The sequence below is a fragment of the Engystomops pustulosus genome, unplaced genomic scaffold (genome assembly GCF_040894005.1).
Source record: "Engystomops pustulosus unplaced genomic scaffold, aEngPut4.maternal MAT_SCAFFOLD_241, whole genome shotgun sequence".
NCBI lineage: Eukaryota > Metazoa > Chordata > Amphibia > Anura > Leptodactylidae > Engystomops > Engystomops pustulosus.
The window spans coordinates 42,829-69,337 of NW_027285120.1; the positions used below are offsets into that span (position 1 = coordinate 42,829).

Below are 26,509 nucleotides of genomic sequence, written 5' to 3' on the forward strand. Positions count from 1 at the left end.
TCCTCAGTAGTAGTGATATAAGGGGGGACCTCATACTACACCCCGAGCCCCTCTCTGGGACCCCCACACTCCTCAGTAGTAGTGATATAAGGGGGGACCTCATACTACACCCCGAGCCCCTCTCTGCACATCTCTGGGACCCCCACACTCCTCAGTAGTAGTGATATAAGGGGGGACCTCATACTACACCCCGAGCCCCTCCCTGCACATCTCTGGGACCCCCACACTCCTCAGTAGTAGTGATATAAGGGGGGACCTCATACTACACCCCGAGCCCCTCCCTGCACATCACTGGGACCCCCACACTCCTCAGTAGTAGTGATATAAGGGGGGACCTCATACTACACCCCGAGCCTCTCTGCACATCTCTGGGATCCCCACACTCCTCAGTAGTAGTGATATAAGGGGGGACCTCATACTACACCCCGAGCCCCTCTCTGCACATCTCTGGGACCCCCACACTCCTCAGTAGTAGTGATATAAGGGGGGACCTCATACTACACCCCGAGCCCCTCCCTGCACATCTCTGGGACCCCCACACTCCTCAGTAGTAGTGATATAAGGGGGGACCTCATACTACACCCCGAGCCCCTCTCTGGGACCCCCACACTCCTCAGTAGTAGTGATATAAGGGGGGACCTCATACTACACCCCGAGCCCCTCTCTGGGACCCCCACACTCCTCAGTAGTAGTGATATAAGGGGGGACCTCATACTACACCCCGAGCCCCTCTCTGCACATCACTGGGACCCCCACACTCCTCAGTAGTAGTGATATAAGGGGGGACCTCATACTACACCCCGAGCCCCTCTCTGGGACCCCCACACTCCTCAGTAGTAGTGATATAAGGGGGGACCTCATACTACACCCCGAGCCCCTCTCTGCACATCTCTGGGACCCCCACACTCCTCAGTAGTAGTGATATAAGGGGGACCTCATACTACACCCCGAGCCCCTCTCTGGGACCCCCACACTCCTCAGTAGTAGTGATATAAGGGGGGACCTCATACTACACCCCGAGCCCCTCCCTGCACATCTCTGGGACCCCCACACTCCTCAGTAGTAGTGATATAAGGGGGGACCTCATACTACACCCCGAGCCCCTCCCTGCACATCTCTGGGACCCCCACACTCCTCAGTAGTAGTGATATAAGGGGGGACCTCATACTACACCCCGAGCCCCTCCCTGCACATCTCTGGGATCCCCACACTCCTCAGTAGTAGTGATATAAGGGGGGACCTCATACTACACCCCGAGCCCCTCTCTGGGACCCCCACACTCCTCAGTAGTAGTGATATAAGGGGGGACCTCATACTACACCCCGAGCCCCTCCCTGCACATCTCTGGGATCCCCACACTCCTCAGTAGTAGTGATATAAGGGGGGACCTCATACTACACCCCGAGCCCCTCCCTGGGACCCCCACACTCCTCAGTAGTAGTGATATAAGGGGGGACCTCATACTACACCCCGAGCCCCTCTGGACATCATTGGGACCCCCACACTCCTCAGTAGTAGTGATATAAGGGGGGACCTCATACTACACCCCGAGCCCCTCTGGACATCATTGGGACCTCATACTACACCCCGAGCCCCTCTCTGCACATCACTGGGACCCCCACACTCCTCAGTAGTAGTAATATAAGGGGGACCTCATACTACACCCCGAGCCCCTCTCTGGGACCCCCACACTCCTCAGTAGTAGTGATATAAGGGGGACCTCATACTACACCCCGAGCCCCTCTGGACATCATTGGGACCTCATACTACACTCCGAGCCCCTCTCTGCACATCACTGGGACCCCCACACTCCTCAGTAGTAGTGATATAAGGGGGACCTCATACTACACCCAGAGCCCCTCTGGACATCACCGGACCCCCACACTCCTCATCACACGTTAGGCCGGATTCCCACTGAAAGTATTTATTTGCTGCATTTGCTGTTTTTTCTGCTGCTAGGGGGCGCTCTAGGTCCCGGCCAGGGGTCTGTACTGCAGTTCTCTCTCGAATTGCTCTGCAGTCAGCGTCCCCTGAATGGCCTCACAGCCGGGGTTGAAGACGGAGTATGCGCTCTTCTCCCCCTCCTTCCTCCGGCCCGGCCGACGAGTTCCTTCATACAACCAATAGAACATGGAAAGGAGAAAGTAAGCCAGCCCAAACTCAAGTTCTACAAAGAGTCCGAGCAGCGCCAGCCACAGCAGGACCTTCAGCAGGAGGACGACCTTCCACATAGACGAGTCCACGGGCTCAGCCTCGCCTGCCATTACAGACAGCACCTGCAAAGAGTACAGAGAACAAATCATTATACAACGTCCCAGGATCCACAGAACCAGCCTCAGGGTGTACTGGATCCACCCACAGAACCAGCCTCAGGGTGTACTGGATCCACCCACAGAACCAGCCTCAGGGTGTACTGGATCCACCCACAGAACCAGCCTCAGGGTGTACTGGATCCACCCACAGAACCAGCCTCAGGGTGTACTGGATCCACCCACAGAACCAGCCTCAGGGTGTACTGGATCCTCGTCACATGATATCAGCATCCACGGAACCAGCCTCAGTGTGTACTGGATCCTCGTCACATGATATCAGCATCCACAGAACCAGCCTCAGTGTGTACTGGATCCTATACAACTGCAGATATACATAATCAGAGGAGGGGCAGCCTCAGCCAATGAAGACAGGGGGTGTGTCCCAGACTACCTGTGAAGGCCCTGTAGATGGACTATAGCCCCAGCTGTGATCATTATAGGGAGACGTTAGGAGGGAAGTATCACAGCCTCAGTCTTAGGCTACATGCACATGAACGTAAGCCCGCCGGGACGCTTGTGGATGTTTATACATTCCCCCATACAGTCATGTGAATGTGGCCTTACATACGCCGAATAGTCTCACACTACTTATGTGGTGTCCCTATTTTGGTGCTCGGTCCCTCTTGCAGTCCATGTCTCACCTCAGTCCTGGCCTGGGACATGGCCTGGGACATGGCCTGGGCCGCCGGCTCCGGGTTTCTCCACTTGTTGCACGCGCTGAGTATTTGGTCTTTTGCTTTCTGTATCAATGTTTTTGTCCTTGGCCCGGAGCCGGTGCCCCCCTCCCCCGAGTTACTTTCCACAGGTTTCGTCTGAATTTTGGCTTTTCTTGCTCTGAATTCTGCCAGCCTCTGCTCCATGGCTCCTGCGTTATAGAGACAAGAGCAGGCAATCAATGATCAATGTGAATAAACCCTACAATGTGACCACCACGAAGAGAGGACGAGGGGACGTGAGGGACCGGAGAGAGAGGACGAGGGGACGTGAGGGACCGGAGAGAGAGGACGAGGGGACGTGAGGGACCGGAGAGAGAGGACGAGGGGACGTGAGGGACCGGAGAGAGAGGACGAGGGGACGTGAGGGACCGGAGAGAGAGGACGAGGGGACGTGAGGGACCGGAGAGAGAGGACGAGGGGACGTGAGGGACCGGAGAGAGAGGACGAGGGGACGTGAGGGACCGGAGAGAGAGGACGAGGGGACGCGAGCGGCCCGGAGAGAGAGAAAGGACGAGGGGACGGGAGAGACCAGAGAGAACTCGAGGGGCCGGAGAGAGGGGACGCGAGCAGATGGATAGAGAGAGGACAGGGGGACGCGAGCAGATGGATAGAGAGAGGACAGGGGGACGCGAGCAGATGGATAGAGAGAGGACAGGGGGACGCGAGCAGATGGATAGAGAGAGGACAGGGGGACGCGAGCGGCCACAGAGAGAGAGTGAGGACGCGAGCGGCCAGAGAGAAAGGACGCGAGCGGCCAGAGAGAAAGGACGCGAGCGGCTAGAGAGAAAGAGAGAGAGGACGCGAGCGGCCAGAGAAAGAGAGAGAGAGAGGACGCGAGCGGCCAGAGAGAAAGGACGCGAGCGGCCAGAGAGAAAGAGACACGACGCGAGCGGCCAGAGAGAAAGAGAAAGAGAGAGAGAGACGACGCGAGCGGCCAGAGAGAAAGAGAAAGAGAGAGAGAGAGGACGCGAGCGGCCAGAGAAAGAGAGAGAGGACGCGAGCGGCCAGAGAAAGAGAGAGAGAGAGGACGCGAGCGGCCAGAGAAAGAGAGAGGACGCGAGCGGCCAGAGAAAGAGAGAGAGAGAGAGGACGCGAGCGGCCAGAGAAAGAGAGAGAGAGAGAGGACGCGAGCGGCCAGAGAAAGAGAGAGAGGACGCGAGCGGCCAGAGAAAGAGAGAGAGGACGCGAGCGGCCAGAGAAAGAGAGAGAGGACGCGAGCGGCCAGAGAAAGAGAGAGAGAGAGGACGCGAGCGGCCAGAGAGAAAGAGAGAGAGGACGCGAGCGGCCAGAGAGGGGACGGGGGGATGTGAGAGAGAGGACGCGATCGGCCAGAGAGAGGGGACGTGAGCGGCCTGAGAGCGACCGGAGAGGGGAAGAGGGGATGTGAGAGGCTATAGAAAGAGGACAGCAGGATGCGAGTGGCTGCGGAGAGAGGACAGCATTGTCTCCCACTCTCCTGGAGCTCCTCCCTAATGAAGAGACCTGGATGAGCTGGAGCGTTGTCCTCCATGTAGATGACATTATGCCGAAGCACAATGACTGGCTTAGTGAGTTTATACAAGTAGTAAGGGCTGCCACTGGACCAGTCACACAGTGCAGGGCACTTCTGTTTGGCCTAGCCATCTGCCCACCCCTTAGCCCCACCACAGCATCGCCTGGCGACACCAGTGGCTGATGCATATCGCTCTCCAAGATATCTCCATTATTTCTGTGCAACAAAAAATTTTAAAAAAATCACTTATCCGTGTGATTTGTGGTCATAGGGCATCCACACCTTTTTGAGAATATCACATTTCAAGACTCACAATGGCGCGTTACGGCAGATAAATTGGTAAATGTCTTATTGGTCGCATGAAATCAAAGTGTGAACAGAATGATAAGGAGGACTGTATAAATACCAATTCTAATTGAACCAGGAAATTTATTAGTGTTATTAATGAATTAAACACCTGATGTGAATTTAAAGGGAACCTGTCACCACATTTTCAGATACACAGCTTGTGACATGTTCCTATCAGGTCCTATCAACTAACACACAACCTTCTTTTAGCTTAAAATGGTTTTCCCAACATCCACATAAATCAACATTATATTCTGTAGCATCAGGGGGGGGGGGGGTGCATCCTCCACAGAGGCTGCTGTGATTTCATGTGATCAGATACATACATGAGCTAGATATTGCTGATGTAACAGGACCTTAGATGATGTCATTCCGGTCACATGACGGTAAGTGCCTGATGATGTAGCAGAGCCACAATCCGATCGCGTGTGCCAAAATCCCGGGGCAATTCAGGTACAATCGGCGCAAATCGGAAATATTCGGGTAACACGTCGGGAAAACGCGAATCGGGCCCTTAGTAAATGACCCCCAATGTTTCATACAACAGGATATCACAGCACTTAGACCTGTCAATCAGGAACAAGGAGGCAGGGCAATACAAGTCAATTTTAATATGTGTGAATGACTCACATCAGGTGATTTGCATAAGTTTACAAACTGATTTTTGTAACATTGCGGCCGGAGAGGAACCATTTAGGGAGAAGGGCAATGTTTTTCTGAATGTTTAATGAAGCCTTTATTATGAGCAGGTTCATCTGCATGACAGGTTCCCTTTAAGCCTCTTATTGTAGAGGAGCAAGTTTTACATAATGAATCGAAAAGGTAAGAGAAAGTCACATTCGTTTCACCTTCAACTCTCAGAGGTCATTCAAGGTCATCCACAAGGTCATGTGAGTCGTGTATGTGATCTGCGGGCAGCGCAGGAGAAGTTTGGCTGGTGGAGGTCACAGTAATCACTTCTCCCTCACATTATGGGCTTATTCTCACACCCTCCATAGTTTAGCTGCTTTGTGCGGTGTCTATGAGCAGGGACCCCTGGCAGCCTCTGACACAGATGTGAACACAGCCTTAGCCTCATAGTTCTAGCAGGATGGGCGCCCACAGGAGGCAGCATGAAAAGCTTTATACTTCTTTACTCATCAACTCCTTTTTAAAGAAGAAAAAAAATTAAAACTTCTCAGTGACAATCGTAAAAAATTAAAACTGAGAAAAAGGTTTCAAAGCCATAACCCCCCCCCCATGCTGTAAGCCCCCGACTGGAAACAGCCGCCGCACAGACATGAGCTGCTGTGTACAGGTGCAGCGTGAGCCTCTCCTGCAGGGCGTCATAAAGCATCGCCCGCTGTGATGGTATATACAGTAACGATACGACGGTGCAGCGAGCTGTAAACATGCAGATGAGACGAGCCCCATCCAGGCCGCGCCAACTACTGGTGCATTTACATCAGGTTTTATGGAGCTGGATATCTCCTAAGCGCTCATCATCACATCCTCGCAGGTGCCGGCATCAACCGCAGACAGAGAGAAGAACATTAGAGATACCAACCTGATCCCAGACACTAAACACACACCCCGGGGGGCCGCACAGCCCTGAGCCCGTACATACATAAAGGCTTCATGACTGCAGATGTCTACAGCGACACAGGCTCAGACACTGCGGCCCTGCACCTCACAGTCACCAGAGCGGCTCTATGGAGTTACTGATATGGGGGGGCGCTAAGGATCCCTACTTTTATCTCAATCAGGGAGTGGATAAGGGGGATCCGCTAGTCAGACACTCACTGATCTAACAAGTATCCCTTACCATCATCCAGCATTGTGCAACCTCCACTATCAGCCTCTAAGGAGAGACCCTTTCTTTTTGGCCACCAATGTCTTCATTAAATAATCCCAATCTGACCCAATAAGTCCACCTAAAAATCTGTCTGGCCCAGCCTAGGTGGGCTTCAGAGTAACTTACAAGAAATGGGGGTTTTATTTGCATTTGTTCAAGTCTGTGGACTTAACATATTAGTAACTGGAGACATAGAACCTGGTAAGGACCTTGTGATACAACATGGGGGAGTCCTAAGGGGCATAGAAGAAGCCAAGACGTTCTGTAATGTCCCAGGAGGATGCAGGATCCTGAGCTATTACTCACTGACCCCATAGCTCTACTACACACAAGGCATCTGCAGGAACAGGAAACTATTACCGGGCCCTCACATTGCCGATACTAAGTCATTCTGGAGAAGTCGTTAATGAGGAGCTTTAGTTTACAGAAGCCTTTGTGGACACGGTAGTAAGCTGTGCATGAAGGTGTAATGGTGAGATCCTATCCTACAAGGGGGATCATTATGGTCGCTTTTGCAGATAATCGTTTGACAAAATCAGATTAAATTCAACTAAGTTTATTAACAAAAACTAAACAAAACTACGTCAGAAAATGGGGATGTTTCTACATGACGGACGGTAGGTGATCCACACAGTGACTTATGGGCCTCCTGTGGATTTCTGGATCTGCTCCTTTAGGATGAGGATGCTCTGTCTTTGCTCGGGTGGTAACATGGCGATCTGGTCTGGGGTCAGCTGCAGGACCTGCATGATCAGCGCAGCCTTCTCATGGTCCTGCGGGGTGATCTGGTTCTGTCCAGGGCTGAAGCCGCCTTGTCCAGAAGATCCTTGAACATTTGTCACTTGTCTTGGTGGCTGAGGACCTCCGGATCCTGATACTTGCATTCCAGGAATAGGACCTCTGGATGCTGGAGCAGGCACAGAGCCCCTCACATCCATAGGTCGAGGCTCCATCATTCTGGAGTCTCGTGCATCCATCATAGGGAGTCCTCGTGATTCTCCAATAATAGGTCGAGGTGGCTCTCCCATAGGGCCCCCTCTAATTTCAAGGGGTGCAGGACCTCGATCGTGATGTAAAGGTACTCCACCTTGTAAAGATGGAGGCAAATAGCCACGGTTAGGTTGGTCATCATTCGTTACAGTAAGCAGTGTTCCCCCACGTGGGTCATTGGGGCCATCTCCAAGAAGACCACGTGGTGGGACATTAGGTGCTGGAGGACCACGTTGCAGAGGGGCTCGAGGATCCGGCATAGGTACACCTTGAAGTATTGGTCCCGGTGCAGGGTTTATGGGACCTGGGACTCCACTCTGCATTGGTAGTGACTGCATCATTGGTGGAGCACCATTCACGTGCATGCCACCCACAGGCGCCGGCGGCCCGCCTGGGGCATTCCCTTGAGTGAGAGGAACACTAGGCCCTGGACCTGCCTGTTGGTTCCCTTGTAATATTGGTGGTACAATAGTGGGGCGATGAAGGATTTTCATAGCGATTTCCGGGTCCACAATCCTCATGACCACCTGAGCCTGAAGAAGGGCATATGCCAGCTGTGGGTTCTGTAGGAGCATATTTCGGGCTTCTTGGGGACTGTTCTGCACACATAACTTCATTTGTTTCATGAGTTCATACATCTGTTCAGGAGGAAGACTTGCAACAGCTCGACTTATAGACTCTGGAGCTTCCTCGGGGGGCACCGGATCCCCATAGGGAGACTCAATGACAGGCGCCCCGGTGCCCAGACTCTTCAGCTCCTCCTTGTTCTTCTCGCTGGCTGCGTTATCTACCCGCAGGGCTCTGCCGCTAAACTCCCGGCCATTCAGATTGCGCATAGCGCTGAGTGCCGTCTCCTGGTCCTGATACTCACAGAAGCCATAGCCTTTAGGTTTCCCGGTTTCACGATCATACACCAGGCGAAAGCTGACCACAGGTCCCACCTCAGAGAAGATGTCCTTCAGCTGCTCCTCCGTGGCTTCATACGGGATGTTCCCAACAAAAACCGAGCGCAGGGACCGATCCAACGCAGGATCCCGCACGTTTAGTCCTGCCATCTCTCACCGCTTGTTCTCGCTGCCTCCTCCGTGGATGAGATCTTAGATCTGTGTGGAAAATATCTCATCAGTACCAGGAAAAGCTCAGACCCAGAAATTTCACTATGAGAAAAGCTCAGTCCGACTCAGAACCGGAACTCCCCCCTCCCCAAAATATGGAAAGAGTAACCAAGTAATGGAGAGCGACCAGTGGTAAGGGATACCCCCAGCAGACTGGGGGAGCGGGAGCCCACCCTAAGGCCATGTTCACTCTGCCCCTGCCCCAGTATGGGAGGAGCCAGAATCTCCGGACACCACATCTATAGCTACTCTGCTCCAGGACATCTGAACACTAAAGATTTACCAGAATCTGGGGATGAAAGGTTTTTCTATGTACAAGACCTTATGACGTCACATGTGATGGCCGAGGCCTCTGATTGGCTGCACACGACTCTGATCGGACTAGGACCGGAGGGAAAGAGCCACAGCCCTACATCTACCGAGCAACTGGCAAAGACGGCGAAGCACCACTGCGCTGTATCACAAAGGGCTTAGATACAGAAGGCAGACTGTATCACACAAGATGTGATGGGACTGTAGACTGTATCACACATGGCGGGACGAGATACACGCAGCTCAGCAGACAGTATCACACATGGTGGGATGAGATACACGCAGCTCAGCAGACCGCATCACACATGGTGGGACGAGATACACGCAGCTCAGCAGACTGTATCACACATGGCGGGACGAGATACACGCCGCTCAGCAGACAGTATCACACATGGCGGGATGAGATACACGCAGCTCAGCAGACCGCATCACACATGGCGGGATGAGATACACGCAGCTCAGCAGACCGCATCACACATGGCGGGACGAGATACACGCCGCTCAGCAGACTATCACACATGGTGGGATTAGATACACGCAGCTCAGCAGACAGTATCACACATGGTGGGACGAGATACACGCAGCTCAGCAGACAGTATCATACATGGCGGGATGAGATACACAGCTCAGCAGACTGTATCACACATGGTGGGACGAGATACACGCAGCTCAGCAGACTGTATCACACATGGCGGGATTAGATACACGCAGCTCAGCAGACAGTATCACACAAAACGGGATGAGATACACGCAGCTCAGCAGACTGTATCACACATAACGGGATGAGATACACGCAGCTCAGCAGACTGTATCACACATAACGGGATGAGATACACGCAGCTCAGCAGACTGTATCACACATAACGGGATGAGATACACGCAGCTCAGCAGACTGTATCACACATAACGGGATGAGATACACGCAGCTCAGCAGACTATCACACATGGTGGGATGAGATACACAGCTCAGCAGACTGTATCACACATGGTGGGACGAGATACACGCAGCTCAGCAGACTGTATCACACATGGCGGGATTAGATACACGCAGCTCAGCAGACAGTATCACACAAAACGGGATGAGATACACGCAGCTCAGCAGACTGTATCACACATGGCGGGACGAGATACACGCCGCTCAGCAGACTGTATCACACATGGCGGGATTAGATACACGCAGCTCAGCAGACAGTATCACACAAAACGGGATGAGATACACGCAGCTCAGCAGACTGTATCACACATAACGGGATGAGATACACGCAGCTCAGCAGACTGTATCACACATAACGGGATGAGATACACGCAGCTCAGCAGACTGTATCACACATAACGGGATGAGATACACGCAGCTCAGCAGACTGTATCACACATAACGGGATGAGATACACGCAGCTCAGCAGACTGTATCACACATAACGGGATGAGATACACGCAGCTCAGCAGACTGTATCACACATAACGGGATGAGATACACGCAGCTCAGCAGACTATCACACATGGCGGGATGAGATACACACAGCTCAGCAGACTGTATCACACATAACGGGATGAGATACAGCTCAGCAGACTGTATCACACATGGCGGGATTAGATACACGCAGCTCAGCAGACTATCACACATGGTGGGATGAGATACACGCCGCTCAGCAGACTGTATCACACATGGCGGGACGAGATACACGTAGCTCAGGAGACAGTATCACACATGGCGGGATTAGATACATGCAGCTCAGCAGACAGTATCACACATGGTGGGATTAGATACACGCTCAGTAAACATGATGGCGGGAGCAGTTACCGACTGATAAGCGGCGCCTCCACACACCCGCCAGGCGTTCTGTCAGCACTCACCCGCTACTCCCCCCGCCGGGCGTTCTGTCAGCACTCACCCGCTACTCCCCCCGCCGGGCGTTCTGTCAGCACTCACCCGCTACTCCCCCCGCCGGGCGTTCTGTCAGGACTCACCCGCTACTCCCCCCGCCAGGCGTTCTGTCAGCACTCACCCGCTGCTGCGCGACACCCGCCACGACTTCCGCCTACCGCCACTGCCACATCCGCTTAGCGACTACTGACGTCATCAGCGGGAGCGTGCCCTCTGTGATTGGCTGGAGACTGTGGTCACGTGACTATTGCAGTATAAATATTGGGGAAGGCGGGAGATGTGAGGTGAGGCGCTAGCTGTGCCTGAGGCGTATGGATGCGCTGTGTACCCGAGGCATTGGGGTATGTCAGGGACAGTTACCTCAGCCTGAGGCATTGGGGTATGTCAGGGACAGTTACCTCAGCCTGAGGCATTGGGGTATGTCAGGGACAGTTACCTCAGCCTGAGGCATTGGGGTATGTCAGGGACAGTTACCTCAGCCTGAGGCATTGGGGGTATGTCAGGGACAGTTACCGCAGCCTGAGGCATAGGGGTATGTCAGGGACAGTTACCTCAGCCTGAGGCATTGGGGTATGTCAGGGACAGTTACCTCAGCCTGAGGCATTGGGGTATGTCAGGGACAGTTACCTCAGCCTGAGGCATTGGGGTATGTCAGGGTCAGTTACCTCAGCCTGAGGCATTGGGGTATGTCAGGGACAGTTACCTCAGCCTGAGGCATTGGGGTATGTCAGGGACAGTTACCTCAGCCTGAGGCATTGGGGTATGTCAGGGGCAGTTACCTCAGCCTGAGGCATTGGGGTATGTCAGGGTCAGTTACCTCAGCCTGAGGCATTGGGGTATGTCAGGGTCAGTTACCTCAGCCTGAGGCATTGGGGTATGTCAGGGGCAGTTACCTCAGCCTGAGGCATTGGGGTATGTCAGGGACAGTTACCTCAGCCTGAGGCATTGGGGTATGTCAGGGACAGTTACCTCAGCCTGAGGCATTGGGGGTATGTCAGGGACAGCTGCCTCAGCCGGAGGCGTTGGGGGTATGTCAGGACAGTTACCTCAGCCTGAGGCATTGGGGTATGTCAGGGGCAGTTACCTCAGCCTGAGGCATTGGGGTATGTCAGGGTCAGTTACCTCAGCCTGAGGCATTGGGGTATGTCAGGGTCAGTTACCTCAGCCTGAGGCATTGGGGTATGTCAGGGGCAGTTACCTCAGCCTGAGGCATTGGGGTATGTCAGGGACAGTTACCTCAGCCTGAGGCATTGGGGTATGTCAGGGACAGTTACCTCAGCCTGAGGCATTGGGGTATGTCAGGGACAGTTACCTCAGCCTGAGGCATTGGGGTATGTCAGGGACAGTTACCTCAGGAGCCGCCATGCTGGAGACCTCCTGTGTCCTCTCTCACACCGTGACCCGCAGTCCAGACACAACCGTATTGTATCTCAGGTCTAAGGGCTCTCTGTCCTGGTGGTGCCGCTTTCTGCGAGTGATCATATCCCCGGTCATGTGATGTCACACAGGTGCACGGCTTGTTATATCCCCGGTCATGTGATGTCACACAGGTGCACGGCTTGTTATATCCCCGGTCATGTGATGTCACACAGGTGCACGGCTCGTTATGTCCCTGGTCACGGGATGTCACACAGGTGCACGGCTCATTATATCCCCGGTCATGTGATGTCACACAGGTGCACGGCTCGTTATGTCCCTGGTCACGTGAAGTCACACAGGTGCACGGCTCGTTATGTCCCTGGTCATGTGATGTCACACAGGTACAGGGCTCTTTATATCCCCGGTCATGTGATGTCACACAGGTGCACGGCTTGTTATATCCCCGGTCATGTGATGTCACACAGGTGCACGGCTCGTTATATCCCTGGTCATGTGATGTCACACAGGTGCACGGCTCGTTATATCCCTGGTCATGTGATGTCACACAGGTGCACGGCTCGTTATATCCCTGATCATGTGACGTCACACAGGTGCGCGGCTCGTTATATCCCTGGTCATGTGACGTCACACAGGTGGCTTGCATGTTGTATGTCCCCGGTCATGTGACGTCACACAGGGGGCTTGCATGTTGTATGTCCCCGGTCATGTGACGTCACACAGGGGGCTTGCATGTTGTATGTCCCCGGTCATGTGACGTCACACAGGGGGCTTGCATGTTGTATGTCCCCGGTCATGTGACGTCACACAGGGGGCTTGCATGCTGTATGTCCCCGGTCATGTGACGTCACACAGGGGGCTTGCATGCTGTATGTCCCCGGTCGTGTGACGTCACACAGGGGGCTTGCATGCTGTATGTCCCCGGTCGTGTGACGTCACACAGGGGGCTTGCATGTTGTATGTCCCCGGTCGTGTGACGTCACACAGGGGGCTTGCCTGCTGTATGGACCTGGTGTTATCAGGCACACCTCCAGACCCCGGGCTGATGTGTCTCTAAGACTCCGCTCCGGATACACTATCTGTTTCTACTATACTTTTGTGTTGTAAATGTAATGAAATGATGGTGGACACCTGAGGATGTAAGAGTGGTGCATGAGTTGCCGCAGTCTGGGCCATGACCGGTGACCACCAGGAGTTATTGCATTCAGAGAGATTGGAATATATTATTAGCCGTGGATTATGGCCAATTAAAGGATCCATGTCCATTACAGGCCATCTGCAGATGAAAGTGTTTAGCTCATGGTAACAGAACCGTACGCAGGTCTGATCCCACAAACTGAACACAATGCACAGGATGGGAGTCCTAACGTCAGACAGAAATGTGATGCAAGGACTCCGTCTGCCAGGCCAAACATTGCAACAGTATAGTCTGTAGTTTTTAAAGAACTGGCACTGCTGTTTTCTGTATGGCTTCCATCCTGTGCAGTGGGTTCAGGCCCTGGGATTGGACCAGCCTATGGTTCTGTTTCCATGGGCTGAACGTGTTTGTCTGCAGGAGGCCTTCGCCTACATTTCATACATTTTGTGTAACCACTGATTGGCCACAGTCCATTATATTTCTACTGCCTCCATATGTGAGCCGTCTCTTTGCCCTCGGGCGGCTCTGGTTGCTGTGCAGGTAGCCTTGGCTCAGACTACATGTAATATACATTGCTAGTTGGATTTTCCTTTTTTCTTCCTAGGAGGTGAGAGTGCAGTGAGGGACTTGTAGCAGTTGTGTCACTGCAGGTCAGCCTAGCTACTAGATAACGAGAGACGATGCAGTCACATCACCCGGTGAGTTACATATAATGTGGGAAAATTCGCTTCATCACTGAATTGTCTGCACGTAGTAAGAAATATGCAAGGACTTGTCCTGTGGCTCACATATGATGTGTTGGAATACAAAGTTCTGTGCTTGATCTACAATTTGTGTGTCTGCCAACATCTACCCCCTCACCCCTTCCCTTCTCCTTGAGTAAGCCCAGCAATGTTCATGGCAGACAAAGCACCCCAGAGATACAAAACATTCACCCTCTCACTGCAGATTTATAGGTAAATGAATAGACTTTTAGTTTATTGGACCTCTTGTCCTGGAAGTTGCTACTTTTAGGCTTGTTAAAAGGGAAAACATGTTTTGCAACTTAACAAACTGAAGCGTTTTGGTCTAAATGAATATTTATTTGGGGAGGACTTTCTCCCAATGAAATGCACAAAGTGTACACACACGCGTCATTTACGTTATGTGTTTTGAAACGCAATACAACAATGTATAGTGTTCAAAATGCATCAAAACACAATGTTAACGGGGGGGGGGGGTTGCCTGGCTAAGCGGCCGACAACAGCAGTCGCTTGTAAGGAGAGATCCGTGCTCACCCAGCGATAACCAGCTAATCCTGCAGATATCCTGCTGTCAAATACAAAGCTAAACGTGGCTCCCTTAACATGTAGAGGCCTGACAACACTAGGCCTCGGAGGCCTCATGGACAGCCAGAAACATATGGTAGTAATGTATAATATAGGAGAGGGGATAGAAACATTGCAGATAAATGCTCAGGTGGGTACTTATCACATCACAGTCATGTACTATAGCAAAGTTCCAGATAATGCACGAGTCTAGCGTCGTGGTGGTCTTTTCCTGGTGTTCAGCCAGTTATGGTGCGATCTTCGTACACCACTCGTAGGCGTGCTGAAAATATCATGGAATATGCCACCTGTAGTTCCCAAAGCCAGACAAGGATCCTACCGCCCAATCTCACTGCTTTCCGCAGATTACAATATTCGTACTAGGGTTCTGGTGAAACGCTTGAACCAGGTGGTGGCATCTGTGTCCGTAGGGATCAGTCCGGGTTTATTCCTGGGCGCAGCACCATGGACAATCTTCTTAGGGTGCAGGTGATGATGCAGATAGGATTGGATGGGGGTGAGGATTGGGCCTTGGCTGCGTCCATTTCTGCAGGGGGTCCTTCGCCTAATGGGGTTTGGTCTAGTTTTCCAAAAATGGGTATCCGTTTTATACCAGGGCCAGTATTCCTCTGACTGGGGTCCTGCTCTGAACAGTTTCTATTGGCGCGGGGTACCCGCCGGGTGTCCGCTTTCTCTGTTCCTTTTTGCACTGGCAGTGATTCTTTGTGCTGATCTGCTGTATAAGGGCATTACGTACAGGGCGCGTGAGGGGAGGCTGGGGCTTTACGCAGATGATCTCCTTATCTTTCTGTCAGACCCAGAGAGATCCCTGAATAGAGCAGGGGAGCTTATAATGAATATGGGAGCTTTTCAGGCTTGTCTATAAATTGGACAAAGTTGTGTGTTATGTATTTGCAGGATAGACAGGCCTCGGGGTTATCGACAGCCAGTCAGGCACTAGAAAAGGTGTCTAATTTCAAGTACCTTGGGATCCATATATCCACATCACCAGCAGAGATGTTGGATAGGAATATATGGTCATTGATTCCACACTTTTAAATCCACATTTGAGATTTGGCCCAAACTCCCTCTGTCGGTGGCGGGACGCATAAACCTCACCGAAATGGTGGTAAAACCGAAGTGTCTCTAGGTGACCTCTAATATTTTTGTTCCCATTCGTAAGTCTTTTTTAAGGCCATTGACTCTTTACTGATTCCCTTTTATATGGGGGTCGGGCCGCTCTAAGCTACAATTAACGAACCTACAACGTCCAAAATCCCTGGCAGGTATGGCACTTCCAGATATTTACTTGTGCGATCTGGCAGGGCAATTGAAACATCTGGGCTCATGGGTGGGGGGAGAGTCAGAGCATCTGTGGCACCTTCTGTATGCGCCACGCTGCTTCAGCATGAAGCTTCTCCAGATACGTAGGGTGGCCAGGATAACTTAGCGAGAAGCCCCCGCCTCATTACACCCCCTGGAGTCAGCTCTGTGGAATAACCCTGGTCTCCCTCATTTCTCCCAAGAGGTTAGCCCACCATTATAGCGTGCCCGTGGGATATGCACAATAAGTGATGTTACGCAGGAGAATGTTTTTATGTCCTTTTGAGCAGTTATCTACAAAGCACCAACTCCATAAGCACGACTTATACGGATACTTCCACCTAAGGCTCGCATGCCACACAATTACCAACAGCCTCTGACCACTCCTTCTCCTCATGTCCATTCATAGGCGTAGTAAGATCTCAGGGACCAGCAGGTTTAATATCTACAATCTACTCTCACCTCATCCCGGCCAAAGCCTATTCCAATCAGGGTGAGGCATTAGCGGAATGGAGGACACTGATCTCCACCTTAAGCGAGGAGGACACTTCGCTGAGTTACCTGAGTCGTACTGTTATGTATCTCCCTCTATTAATGACAAACTTATTCAATTCTATAAGGTTCATCAAAGCTACCTGACCCCGATACGGCTGCACAAAATGGGTCGTATCCCCTCTCTCAGCTGCCATAGGTGTAATTGTGTGCCAGCCACTTTTTGGCACATGATCTGGGCTTGACCATTCCTCCAAACTTTTTTTGGAGGGAGGTAATGGACACTCTGAGTCACCATTTGATCTAACGCCCGCCATATGTTTATTCGTATTTATTAATCTTCCTCCGCGAGGCGCTGTTTATGGCCCCCAAGGCAGTGGTGCTCTGGATGGACCCTCGCCCTCCCAGGTGTTCCCAATGGACAATCCTTGTAAACGGTATAGTCCCATATGAAAGGGTAGTCTTTCTGCATAGACCACGCCCCAAGAAATTTACAAAAGTATGGTGGAAATGGTGCGACTCACCCCTAAGCTTATATTCTGCTCCGGCCATGTCCTCCTCGCTTGATGCCTTCTTGTGATCTGCATTAGGTGCAGTTATGAATTGTGATGCTATATCCACCCGCTGTTACTATGTAATTGTATATGTTGTTTACTGGCTGTATTCCACTCGTGATGCTCGCAGCGATAGAGACAGGATGGACGACCGTATGTGCACCACTTTGATTATTATTTTTGTACACTATTGTATGTATTTTTACTCTTGTTGGCACTATAACGCACCTGTAAACAGTGCCGCTGTGATATAACGCTTGTAAGGGCTAATTTTTCTCTTGCTTGATAAAAGTGTAAAAAAAACACCACAAACAATGTGATCGCATTGGTCCGCGTTCACACGTGCCACTAGCGTTGCGTTCATAGCACAATGTATTCAGGAGTTGGACAGCTCTGGTCAGCGCTCTGCTCCCGATCACCTGTACTCCACCCACATAGCCACAAGATGGCGCTATGTTACTGACTATCCCCACATCCAGTACAAGACACACTATCCCGCAGCCCTGAGGACACCGCAGAGCTCTTCTCAATGTTTATTTGGACTTCTTTCCATGCCGCATTTTAAACTGCAGTGAACTGTGACCAATAACCCCAGCGCCGAGCTGCACATAAGCCCTGCCACTTATATGCTGAATGTTATCGAAGGCTCGTACACACGAGCATCTGCGCCAATATATACAGATTAACCGTCCATGTAACATCTTGTCTTCAGGAACCTAATAAAACATATAGAGGAGATGTATAATCAGTATGATGGGGTCTCCTGGTACTCCATGAGTTACACAAGACTTTCCCTGAGGCTGATTTACTGATAACAGTGCAAGGCCAGGTCCTGGCATTTCTAAAAAATGTGGCCGTGGTCAAGCAATCATGAACTTGCCTACAATTGCAAACCCACAGCTGATTTTAGGCATTTGACATGGGAATTATGTACAGAGTCCATGGTGTATCATCCATGACCTGCCACCATCTATATGTACAGAGTCCATGGTGTATCATCCATGACCTGCCACCATCTATATGTACAGAGTCCATGGTGTATCATCCATGACCTGCCACCATCTATATGTACAGAGTCCATGGTGTATCATCCATGACCTGCCACCATCTATATGTACAGAGTCCATGGTGTATCATCCATGACCTGCCACCATCTATATGTACAGAGTCCATGATCCATCACCAGCCGCCATCTATATGTACAGAGTCCATGGTGTATCATCCATGACCTGCCACCATCTATATGTACAGAGTCCATGGTACATGATCCATCACCAGCCTCCATATATATGTACAGAGTCCATGGTACATGATCCATCACCAGCCTCCATATATATGTACAGAGTCCATGGTACATGATCCATCACCAGCCTCCATATATATGTACAGAGTCCATGGTACATGATCCATCACCGGCCACCATCTATATGTACAGAGTCCATGGTACATTATCCAGCACCAGCCTCCATCTATATGTACAGAGTCCATGGTACATTATCCAGCACCAGCCTCCATCTATATGTACAGAGTCCATGGTACATTATCCAGCACCAGCCTCCATCTATATGTACAGAGTCCATGGTACATGATCCATCACCAGCCGCCATCTATATGTACAGAGTCCATGGTACATGATACATCACCAGCCACCATCTATATGTACAGAGTCCATGGTGTATGATCCATCACCTGCCACCATCTATATGTACAGAGTCCATGGTACATGATCCATCACCAGCCGCCATCTATATGTACAGAGTCCATGGTGTATCATCCATGACCTGCCACCATCTATATGCACAGAGTCCATGGTACATGATCCATCACCAGATGCCATCTATATGTACAGAGTCCATGGTACATGATCCATCACCAGCAGCCATCTATATGTACAGAGCCCATGGTACATGATCCATCACCAGATGCCATCTATATGTACAGAGTCCATGGTACATGATCCATCACCAGCCTCCATCTATATGTACAGAGTCCATGGTACATGATCCATCACCAGATGCCATCTATATGTACAGAGTCCATGGTACATGATCCATCACCAGCCTCCATCTATATGTACAGAGTCCATGGTACATGATCCGTCACCAGCCGCCATCTATATGTACAGAGTCCATGGTGCATGATCCATCACCAGCCGCCATCTATATGTACAGAGTCCATGGTACATGATCCGTCACCAGCCGCCATCTATATGTACAGAGTCCATGGTGCATGATCCATCACCAGATGCCATCTATATGTACAGAGTCCATGGTACATGATCCATCACCAGCCTCCATCTATATGTACAGAGTCCATGGTACATGATCTATCACCAGCCGCCATCTATATGTACAGAGTCCATGGTGCATGATCCATCACCAGCCTCCATCTATATGTACAGAGTCCATGGTACATGATCCGTCACCAGCCGCCATCTATATGTACAGAGTCCATGGTGCATGATCCATCACCAGCCTCCATCTATATGTACAGAGTCCATGGTACATGATCCGTCACCAGCCGCCATCTATATGTACAGAGTCCATGGTGCATGATCCATCACCAGATGCCATCTATATGTACAGAGTCCATGGTACATGATCCATCACCAGCCTCCATCTATATGTACAGAGTCCATGGTACATGATCTATCACCAGCCGCCATCTATATGTACAGAGTCCATGGTACATGATCCATCACCAGCGTCCATCTATATGTACAGAGTCCATGGTACATGATACATCACCAGCCACCATCTATATGTACAGAGTCCATGGTACATGATCCATCACCAGATGCCATCTATATGTACAGAGTCCATGGTACATGATCCATCACCAGATGCCATCTATATGTACAGAGTCCATGGTACATGATCCATCACCGGCCGCCATCTATATGTACAGAGTCCATGGTGCATGATCCATCACCAGCGTCCATCTATATGTACAGAGTCCATGGTACATGATCCATCACCAGATGCCATCTATATGTACAGAGTCCATGGTACATGATCCATCACCAGCCTCCATCTATATGTACAGAGTCCATGGTACATGATCCATCACCAGATGCCATCTATATGTACAGAGTCCATGGTACATGATCCATCACCAGCCTCCATCTATATGTACAGAGTCCATGGTACATGATCCGTCACCAGCCGCCATCTATATGTACAGAGTCCATGGTGCATGATCCATCACCAGCCGCCATCTATATGTACAGAGTCCATGGTACATGATCCGTCACCAGCCGCCATCTATATGTACAGAGTCCATGGTGCATGATCCATCACCAGATGCCATCTATATGTACAGAGTCCATGGTACATGATCCATCACCAGCCTCCATCTATATGTACAGAGTCCATGGTACATGATCTATCACCAGCCGCCATCTATATGTACAGAGTCCATGGTGCATGATCCATCACCAGCCTCCATCTATATGTACAGAGTCCATGGTACATGATCCGTCACCAGCCGCCATCTATATGTACAGAGTCCATGGTGCATGATCCATCACCAGCCTCCATCTATATGTACAGAGTCCATGGTACATGATCCGTCACCAGCCGCCATCTATATGTACAGAGTCCATGGTGCATGATCCATCACCAGATGCCATCTATATGTACAGAGTCCATGGTACATGATCCATCACCAGCCTCCATCTATATGTACAGAGTCCATGGTACATGATCTATCACCAGCCGCCATCTATATGTACAGAGTCCATGGTACATGATCCATCACCAGCGTCCATCTATATGTACAGAGTCCATGGTACATGATACATCACCAGCCACCATCTATATGTACAGAGTCCATGGTACATGATCCATCACCAGATGCCATCTATATGTACAGAGTCCATGGTACATGATCCATCACCAGATGCCATCTATATGTACAGAGTCCATGGTACATGATCCATCACCGGCCGCCATCTATATGTACAGAGTCCATGGTGCATGATCCATCACCAGCGTCCATCTATATGTACAGAGTCCATGGTACATGATCCATCACCAGCCACCATCTATATGTACAGAGTCCATGGTACATGATCCATCACCAGCCTCCATCTATATGTACAGAGTCCATGGTACATGATCCATCACCAGCCGCCATCTATATGTACAGAGTCTATGGTACATGATCCATCACCAGCCGCCATCTATATGTACAGAGTCCATGGTACATGATCCATCACCAGATGCCATCTATATGTACAGAGTCCATGGTACATGATCCATCACCAGCCTCCATCTATATGTACAGAGTCCATGGTACATGATCCATCACCAGCCGCCATCTATATGTACAGAGTCCATGGTACATGATCCATCACCAGATGCCATCTATATGTACAGAGTCCATGGTACATGATCCATCACCAGCCGCCATCTATATGTACAGAGTCCATGGTACATGATCCATCACCAGATGCCATCTATATGTACAGAGTCCATGGTACATGATCCATCACCAGATGCCATCTATATGTACAGAGTCCATGGTACATGATCCATCACCAGCCGCCATCTATATGTACAGAGTCCATGGTACATGATCCATCACCAGCCAACATCTATATGTACAGAGTCCATGGTACATGATCCATCACCAGATGCCATCTATATGTACAGAGTCCATGGTACATGATCCATCACCGGCCGCCATCTATATGTACAGAGTCCATGGTACATGATCCATCACCGGCCGTCATCTATATGTACAGAGTCCATGGTACATGATCCATCACCAGCCACCATCTATATGTACAGAGTCCATGGTACATGATCCATCACCAGCCTCCATCTATATGTACAGAGTCCATGGTACATGATCCATCACCAGCCTCCATCTATATGTACAGAGTCCATGGTACATGATCCATCACCAGCCACCATCTATATGTACAGAGTCCATGGTACATGATCCATCACCAGCCGCCATCTATATGTACAGAGTCCATGGTACATGATCCATCACCAGCCTCCATCTATATGTACAGAGTCCATGGTGCATGATCCATCACCAGATGCCATCTATATGTACAGAGTCCATGGTGCATGATCCATCACCAGCCTCCATCTATATGTACAGAGTCCATGGTACATGATCCATCACCAGCCGCCATCTATATGTACAGAGCCCATGGTACATGATCCATCACCAGCCGCCATCTATATGTACAGAGTCCATGGTGCATGATCCATCACCAGCAGCCATCTATATGTACAGAGTCCATGGTGCATGATCCATCACCAGCCGCCATCTATATATATACAGAGTCCATGGTACATGATCCATCACCAGCCTCCATCTATATGTACAGAGTCCATGGTACATGATCCATCTCCAGCCGCCATCTATATGTACAGAGCCCATGGTACATGATCCATCACCAGCCGCCATCTATATGTACAGAGCCCATGGTACATGATCCATCACCAGCCGCCATCTATATGTACAGAGTCCATGGTACATGATCCATCACCAGCCGCCATCTATATGTACAGAGTCCATGGTGCATGATCCATCACCAGCCGCCATCTATATGTACAGAGTCCATGGTGCATGATCTATTACCAGCCGCCATCTATATGTACAGAGTCCATGGCACATGATACATCACCAGCCACCATCTATATGTACAGAGTCCATGGTACATGATCCATCACCAGCCGCCATCTATATGTACAGAGTCCATGGTACATGATCTATTACCAGCCGCCATCTATATGTACAGAGTCCATGGTACATGATCCATCACCAGCCGCCATCTATATGTACAGAGTCCATGGTACATGATCTATCACCAGCCGCCATCTATATGTACAGAGTCCATGGTACATGATCTATCACCAGCCGCCATCTATATGTACAGAGTCCATGGTACATGATCCATCACCAGCTGCCATCTATATGTACAGAGTCCATGGTACATGATCCATCACCTGCCACCATCTATATGTACAGAGTCCATGGTACATGATCCATCACCAGCCGCCATCTATATGTACAGAGTCCATGGTACATGATCCATCACCAGCTACCATCTATATGTACAGAGTCCATAGTACATGATACATCACCAGCCACCATCTATATGTACAGAGTCCATGGTACATGATCCATCACCAGCTACCATCTATATGTACAGAGTCCATAGTACATGATACATCACCAGCCGCCATCTATATGTACAGAGTCCATGGTACATGATCCATCACCGGCCGCCATCTATATGTACAGAGTCCATGGTACATGATCCATCACCGGCCGCCATCTATATGTACAGAGTCCATGGTACATGATCCATCACCAGCCACCATCTATATGTACAGAGTCCATAGTACATGATACATCACCAGCCGCCATCTATATGTACAGAGTCCATGGTACATGATCCATCACCAGCCGCCATCTATATGTACAGAGTCCATAGTACATGATACATCACCAGCCACCATCTATATGTACAGAGTCCATGGTACATGATCCATCACCAGCCGCCATCTATATGTACAGAGTCCATGGTACATGATCCATCACCAGCCTCCATCTATATGTACAGAGTCCATGGTACATGATCTATCACCAGCCTCCATATATATGTACAGAGTCCATGGTACATGATCTATCACCAGCCGCCATCTATATGTACAGAGTCCATGGTACATGATCCATCACCAGCCTCCATCTATATGTACAGAGTCCATGGTACATGATCCATCACCAGCCGCCATCTATATGTACAGAGTCCATGGTACATGATACATCACCAGCCGCCATCTATATATATACAGAGTCCATGGTACATGATCCATCACCAGCTACCATCTATATGTACAGAGTCCATAGTACATGATACATCACCAGCCGCCATCTATATGTACAGAGTCCATGGTACATGATCCATCACCAGATGCCATCTATATGTACAGAGTCCATGGTACATGATCCATCACCAGCCGCCATCTATATATATACAGAGTCCATGGTACATGATCCATCACCAGCCGCCATCTATATATATACAGAGTCCATGGTACATGATCCATCACCAGCCGCCATCTATATATATACAGAGTCCATGGTACATGATCCATCACCGGCCGCCATCTATATGTACAGAGTCCATGGTACATGATCCATCACCAGCAGCCATCTATATGTACAGAGTCCATGGTACATGATCCGTCACCAGCCGCCATCTATATGTACAGAGATCTTGGGGAAGGGTTCAGTCACAATTCGCTGTGCTAATAATTTGGATTAGAGACATTACACAGGCTGGAGGAGAGGCTTGTGAAAAGTGTGAATGTTACCTGCAGGTAGAGATTGTGATTGACCTTCTGGATGAGTCTTAGGGCACATTTGAAGTTGTGTATTGCTTTAGTATTACTAGGTAGAGCAATCCAGAGAATAGGTTCAGGCCCGTAGAAGTCCTGGAGACATGAGTGGAAGATTGTTGTGCCTATAGCATTGGGGTAGTGGCACAAGTGCAGCAGTCGCTCCATCACTCACAGACATGATACAGGGAGCCCCTGCAGATGGCTACTCCTATGATGCAAGGAATGGCAGTGCACAGCTACCCTTCCAGTGTCACAGTGACATCTCTGTGCTGTATACTGTCACTACTCTCCCCACAATCACAGCGAATGCAGCAATTATACTCCCACAGCTGTCATTCATCTTTTCCCTCCTCAGTAAATTGATGAATTATAATTTTGCTGCTACCCCAATAATGGTGATAACGCTGCATCTCATTGCTCCTAATATAGCCCAGCGATATGACTTGTACTTACAGTAATATCTTTGTATTGAAAGAGGTTGTAATCATTAACTGGAAAACAGGATGCACTTCCTACAGCGTTTTCCCTGTTACTCTCTTTATTCTTAGTAAAATATGTGAAAGTGTTAGGCAGCTTTATGCAAATAACATTCTCTACTACACTTTAAAGTTATCATTACTTATCCTGTACTGATCCTCAGTTACATCCTGTAGATCTTTTACATGTACTGTATAAATTCATGTATAAGCGAGTTTTTCAGTACAAAAATGTGCTGAAAAACCTCACCTTGGCTTATACACGAGTCAATTAAAAAAAAAAAAAATGAATAGTCACCCTGCGGCACCCGGATCCTCAGCGGCGGCTTCCGCTTCTCTCCGCTTTCTTCACTAGCCGGCAGTTGTGTCCATGCGATCTGCCGGCGGGCGCCACATCATAGTGTGCGCCCGCTGGCTAGTGAAGAAAGAAAAGAGAAGCCGCCGCTGAGGACTGGGAGCCGTGCCGAGTATCAAAGGTGAGTATTGTCGGACTTTGAGTATTAAGTTTATTTTTTTTAAAATTAGCTTGGCATACTGGAGGCAGACTGTATACTACACCCTCAGCTTATACTCGAGTCAATATGTTTTCCCTGTTTTTGGTGGTAAAATTAGGGGTCTCGGCTTATACTCGAGTATATACAGTAAAAATGAAAAACATTACAATCTTAACCCCTTAAGGACGCAGCCATTTTACAGCTTAAGGCTCAGTCCCATTTTTTGGATTCTGACTTGCTTCGCTTTATATGGTTATAACTTTTGAACACTGTTACTTATCAAAACGATTCTGAGATTGTTTTTTCCCCACATGTTGTGCTTCATTTTAGTGGTAAATTTTGGCAGATAAGTTTTGCGTTTATTTACAAAAAAAAGAAAATATGATAAATTTTTTGAAAAATTTGCCATTTTCGAAATTCTAAATCATTGCGTTTCCAGGCAGATAGATTTACCACCTAAATAAATTGCTGAATAACATTTCCCATGTGTCTTCTTTACATTTTCACCATTTTTGAAATGTTTGGATAATTTATTTTGAGGTCACGCGGCTTACAAATAGAAAATCGCTTTTCCGGATTTTCAGAATTGACTATTTTGGGGATAAATACAGTTTTGAATGAAATTTTACATATTTAGCATCAAAACCCCCCATATAACCAACCCAATTTCAAATCTGCACCCCTCAAGCTATCAGAAACAGATTTTACGAAGATTGTTAACCCCTTGAGATCTTCATAGTAATTACATGAAAATGGAGGTGAAATTTAGAATAGTCAAATTGTGTCAGTTATACGTTCATTTAGCACTAAAATTTACACATTTCCAAAAGATAAAAATACAAAACCCACCATACAATTTGTTCTACAATTTCTCCCGAGTACAGGGACCCCCCACATGTGGCCGTGACTTGTTTTATGGGCGCACAGCGAGACGCAGAAGGGAAGGAGCGCCCTGCAGCTGCCAGGATTTTACT

General features: G+C 49.6%; 2 protein-coding genes across 10 annotated transcripts; both read right to left on the reverse strand.

Moving 5' to 3' along the window:
* Positions 1 to 1,661: 1,661 nt before the first annotated feature.
* Positions 1,662 to 25,363, reverse strand: LOC140110293 (SAYSvFN domain-containing protein 1-like). Of its 6 annotated transcripts, none has more exons than XM_072132145.1 (3): positions 25,340 to 25,363; positions 2,954 to 3,177; positions 1,662 to 2,276 (listed from the first exon to the last, which is right to left on the reverse strand). In XM_072132145.1, the coding sequence occupies exons 2-3, from the start codon at positions 3,170 to 3,172 to the stop codon at positions 1,968 to 1,970; spliced, it is 528 nt and encodes a 175-aa protein (XP_071988246.1). In that variant the 5' UTR covers positions 3,173 to 3,177; positions 25,340 to 25,363; the 3' UTR covers positions 1,662 to 1,967. The 6 variants fall into 6 exon arrangements, with proteins under 6 accessions (XP_071988246.1, XP_071988244.1, XP_071988245.1 ...); XM_072132143.1 differs by lacking the exon at positions 25,340 to 25,363 and adding an exon at positions 11,050 to 11,128; XM_072132144.1 differs by lacking the exon at positions 25,340 to 25,363 and adding an exon at positions 10,921 to 11,004.
* On the reverse strand, positions 7,243 to 11,226 carry LOC140110292 (cleavage stimulation factor subunit 2-like). 4 transcript variants are annotated; one of them, XM_072132136.1, is made up of 2 exons: positions 11,126 to 11,226; positions 7,243 to 8,795 (listed from the first exon to the last, which is right to left on the reverse strand). In XM_072132136.1, the coding sequence occupies exon 2, from the start codon at positions 8,745 to 8,747 to the stop codon at positions 7,341 to 7,343; it is 1,407 nt and encodes a 468-aa protein (XP_071988237.1). In that variant the 5' UTR covers positions 8,748 to 8,795; positions 11,126 to 11,226; the 3' UTR covers positions 7,243 to 7,340. The 4 variants fall into 4 exon arrangements, with proteins under 4 accessions (XP_071988237.1, XP_071988238.1, XP_071988239.1 ...); XM_072132137.1 differs by having other exon boundaries at positions 11,088 to 11,216; XM_072132138.1 differs by having other exon boundaries at positions 11,050 to 11,168.
* Positions 25,364 to 26,509: the final 1,146 nt, after the last annotated feature.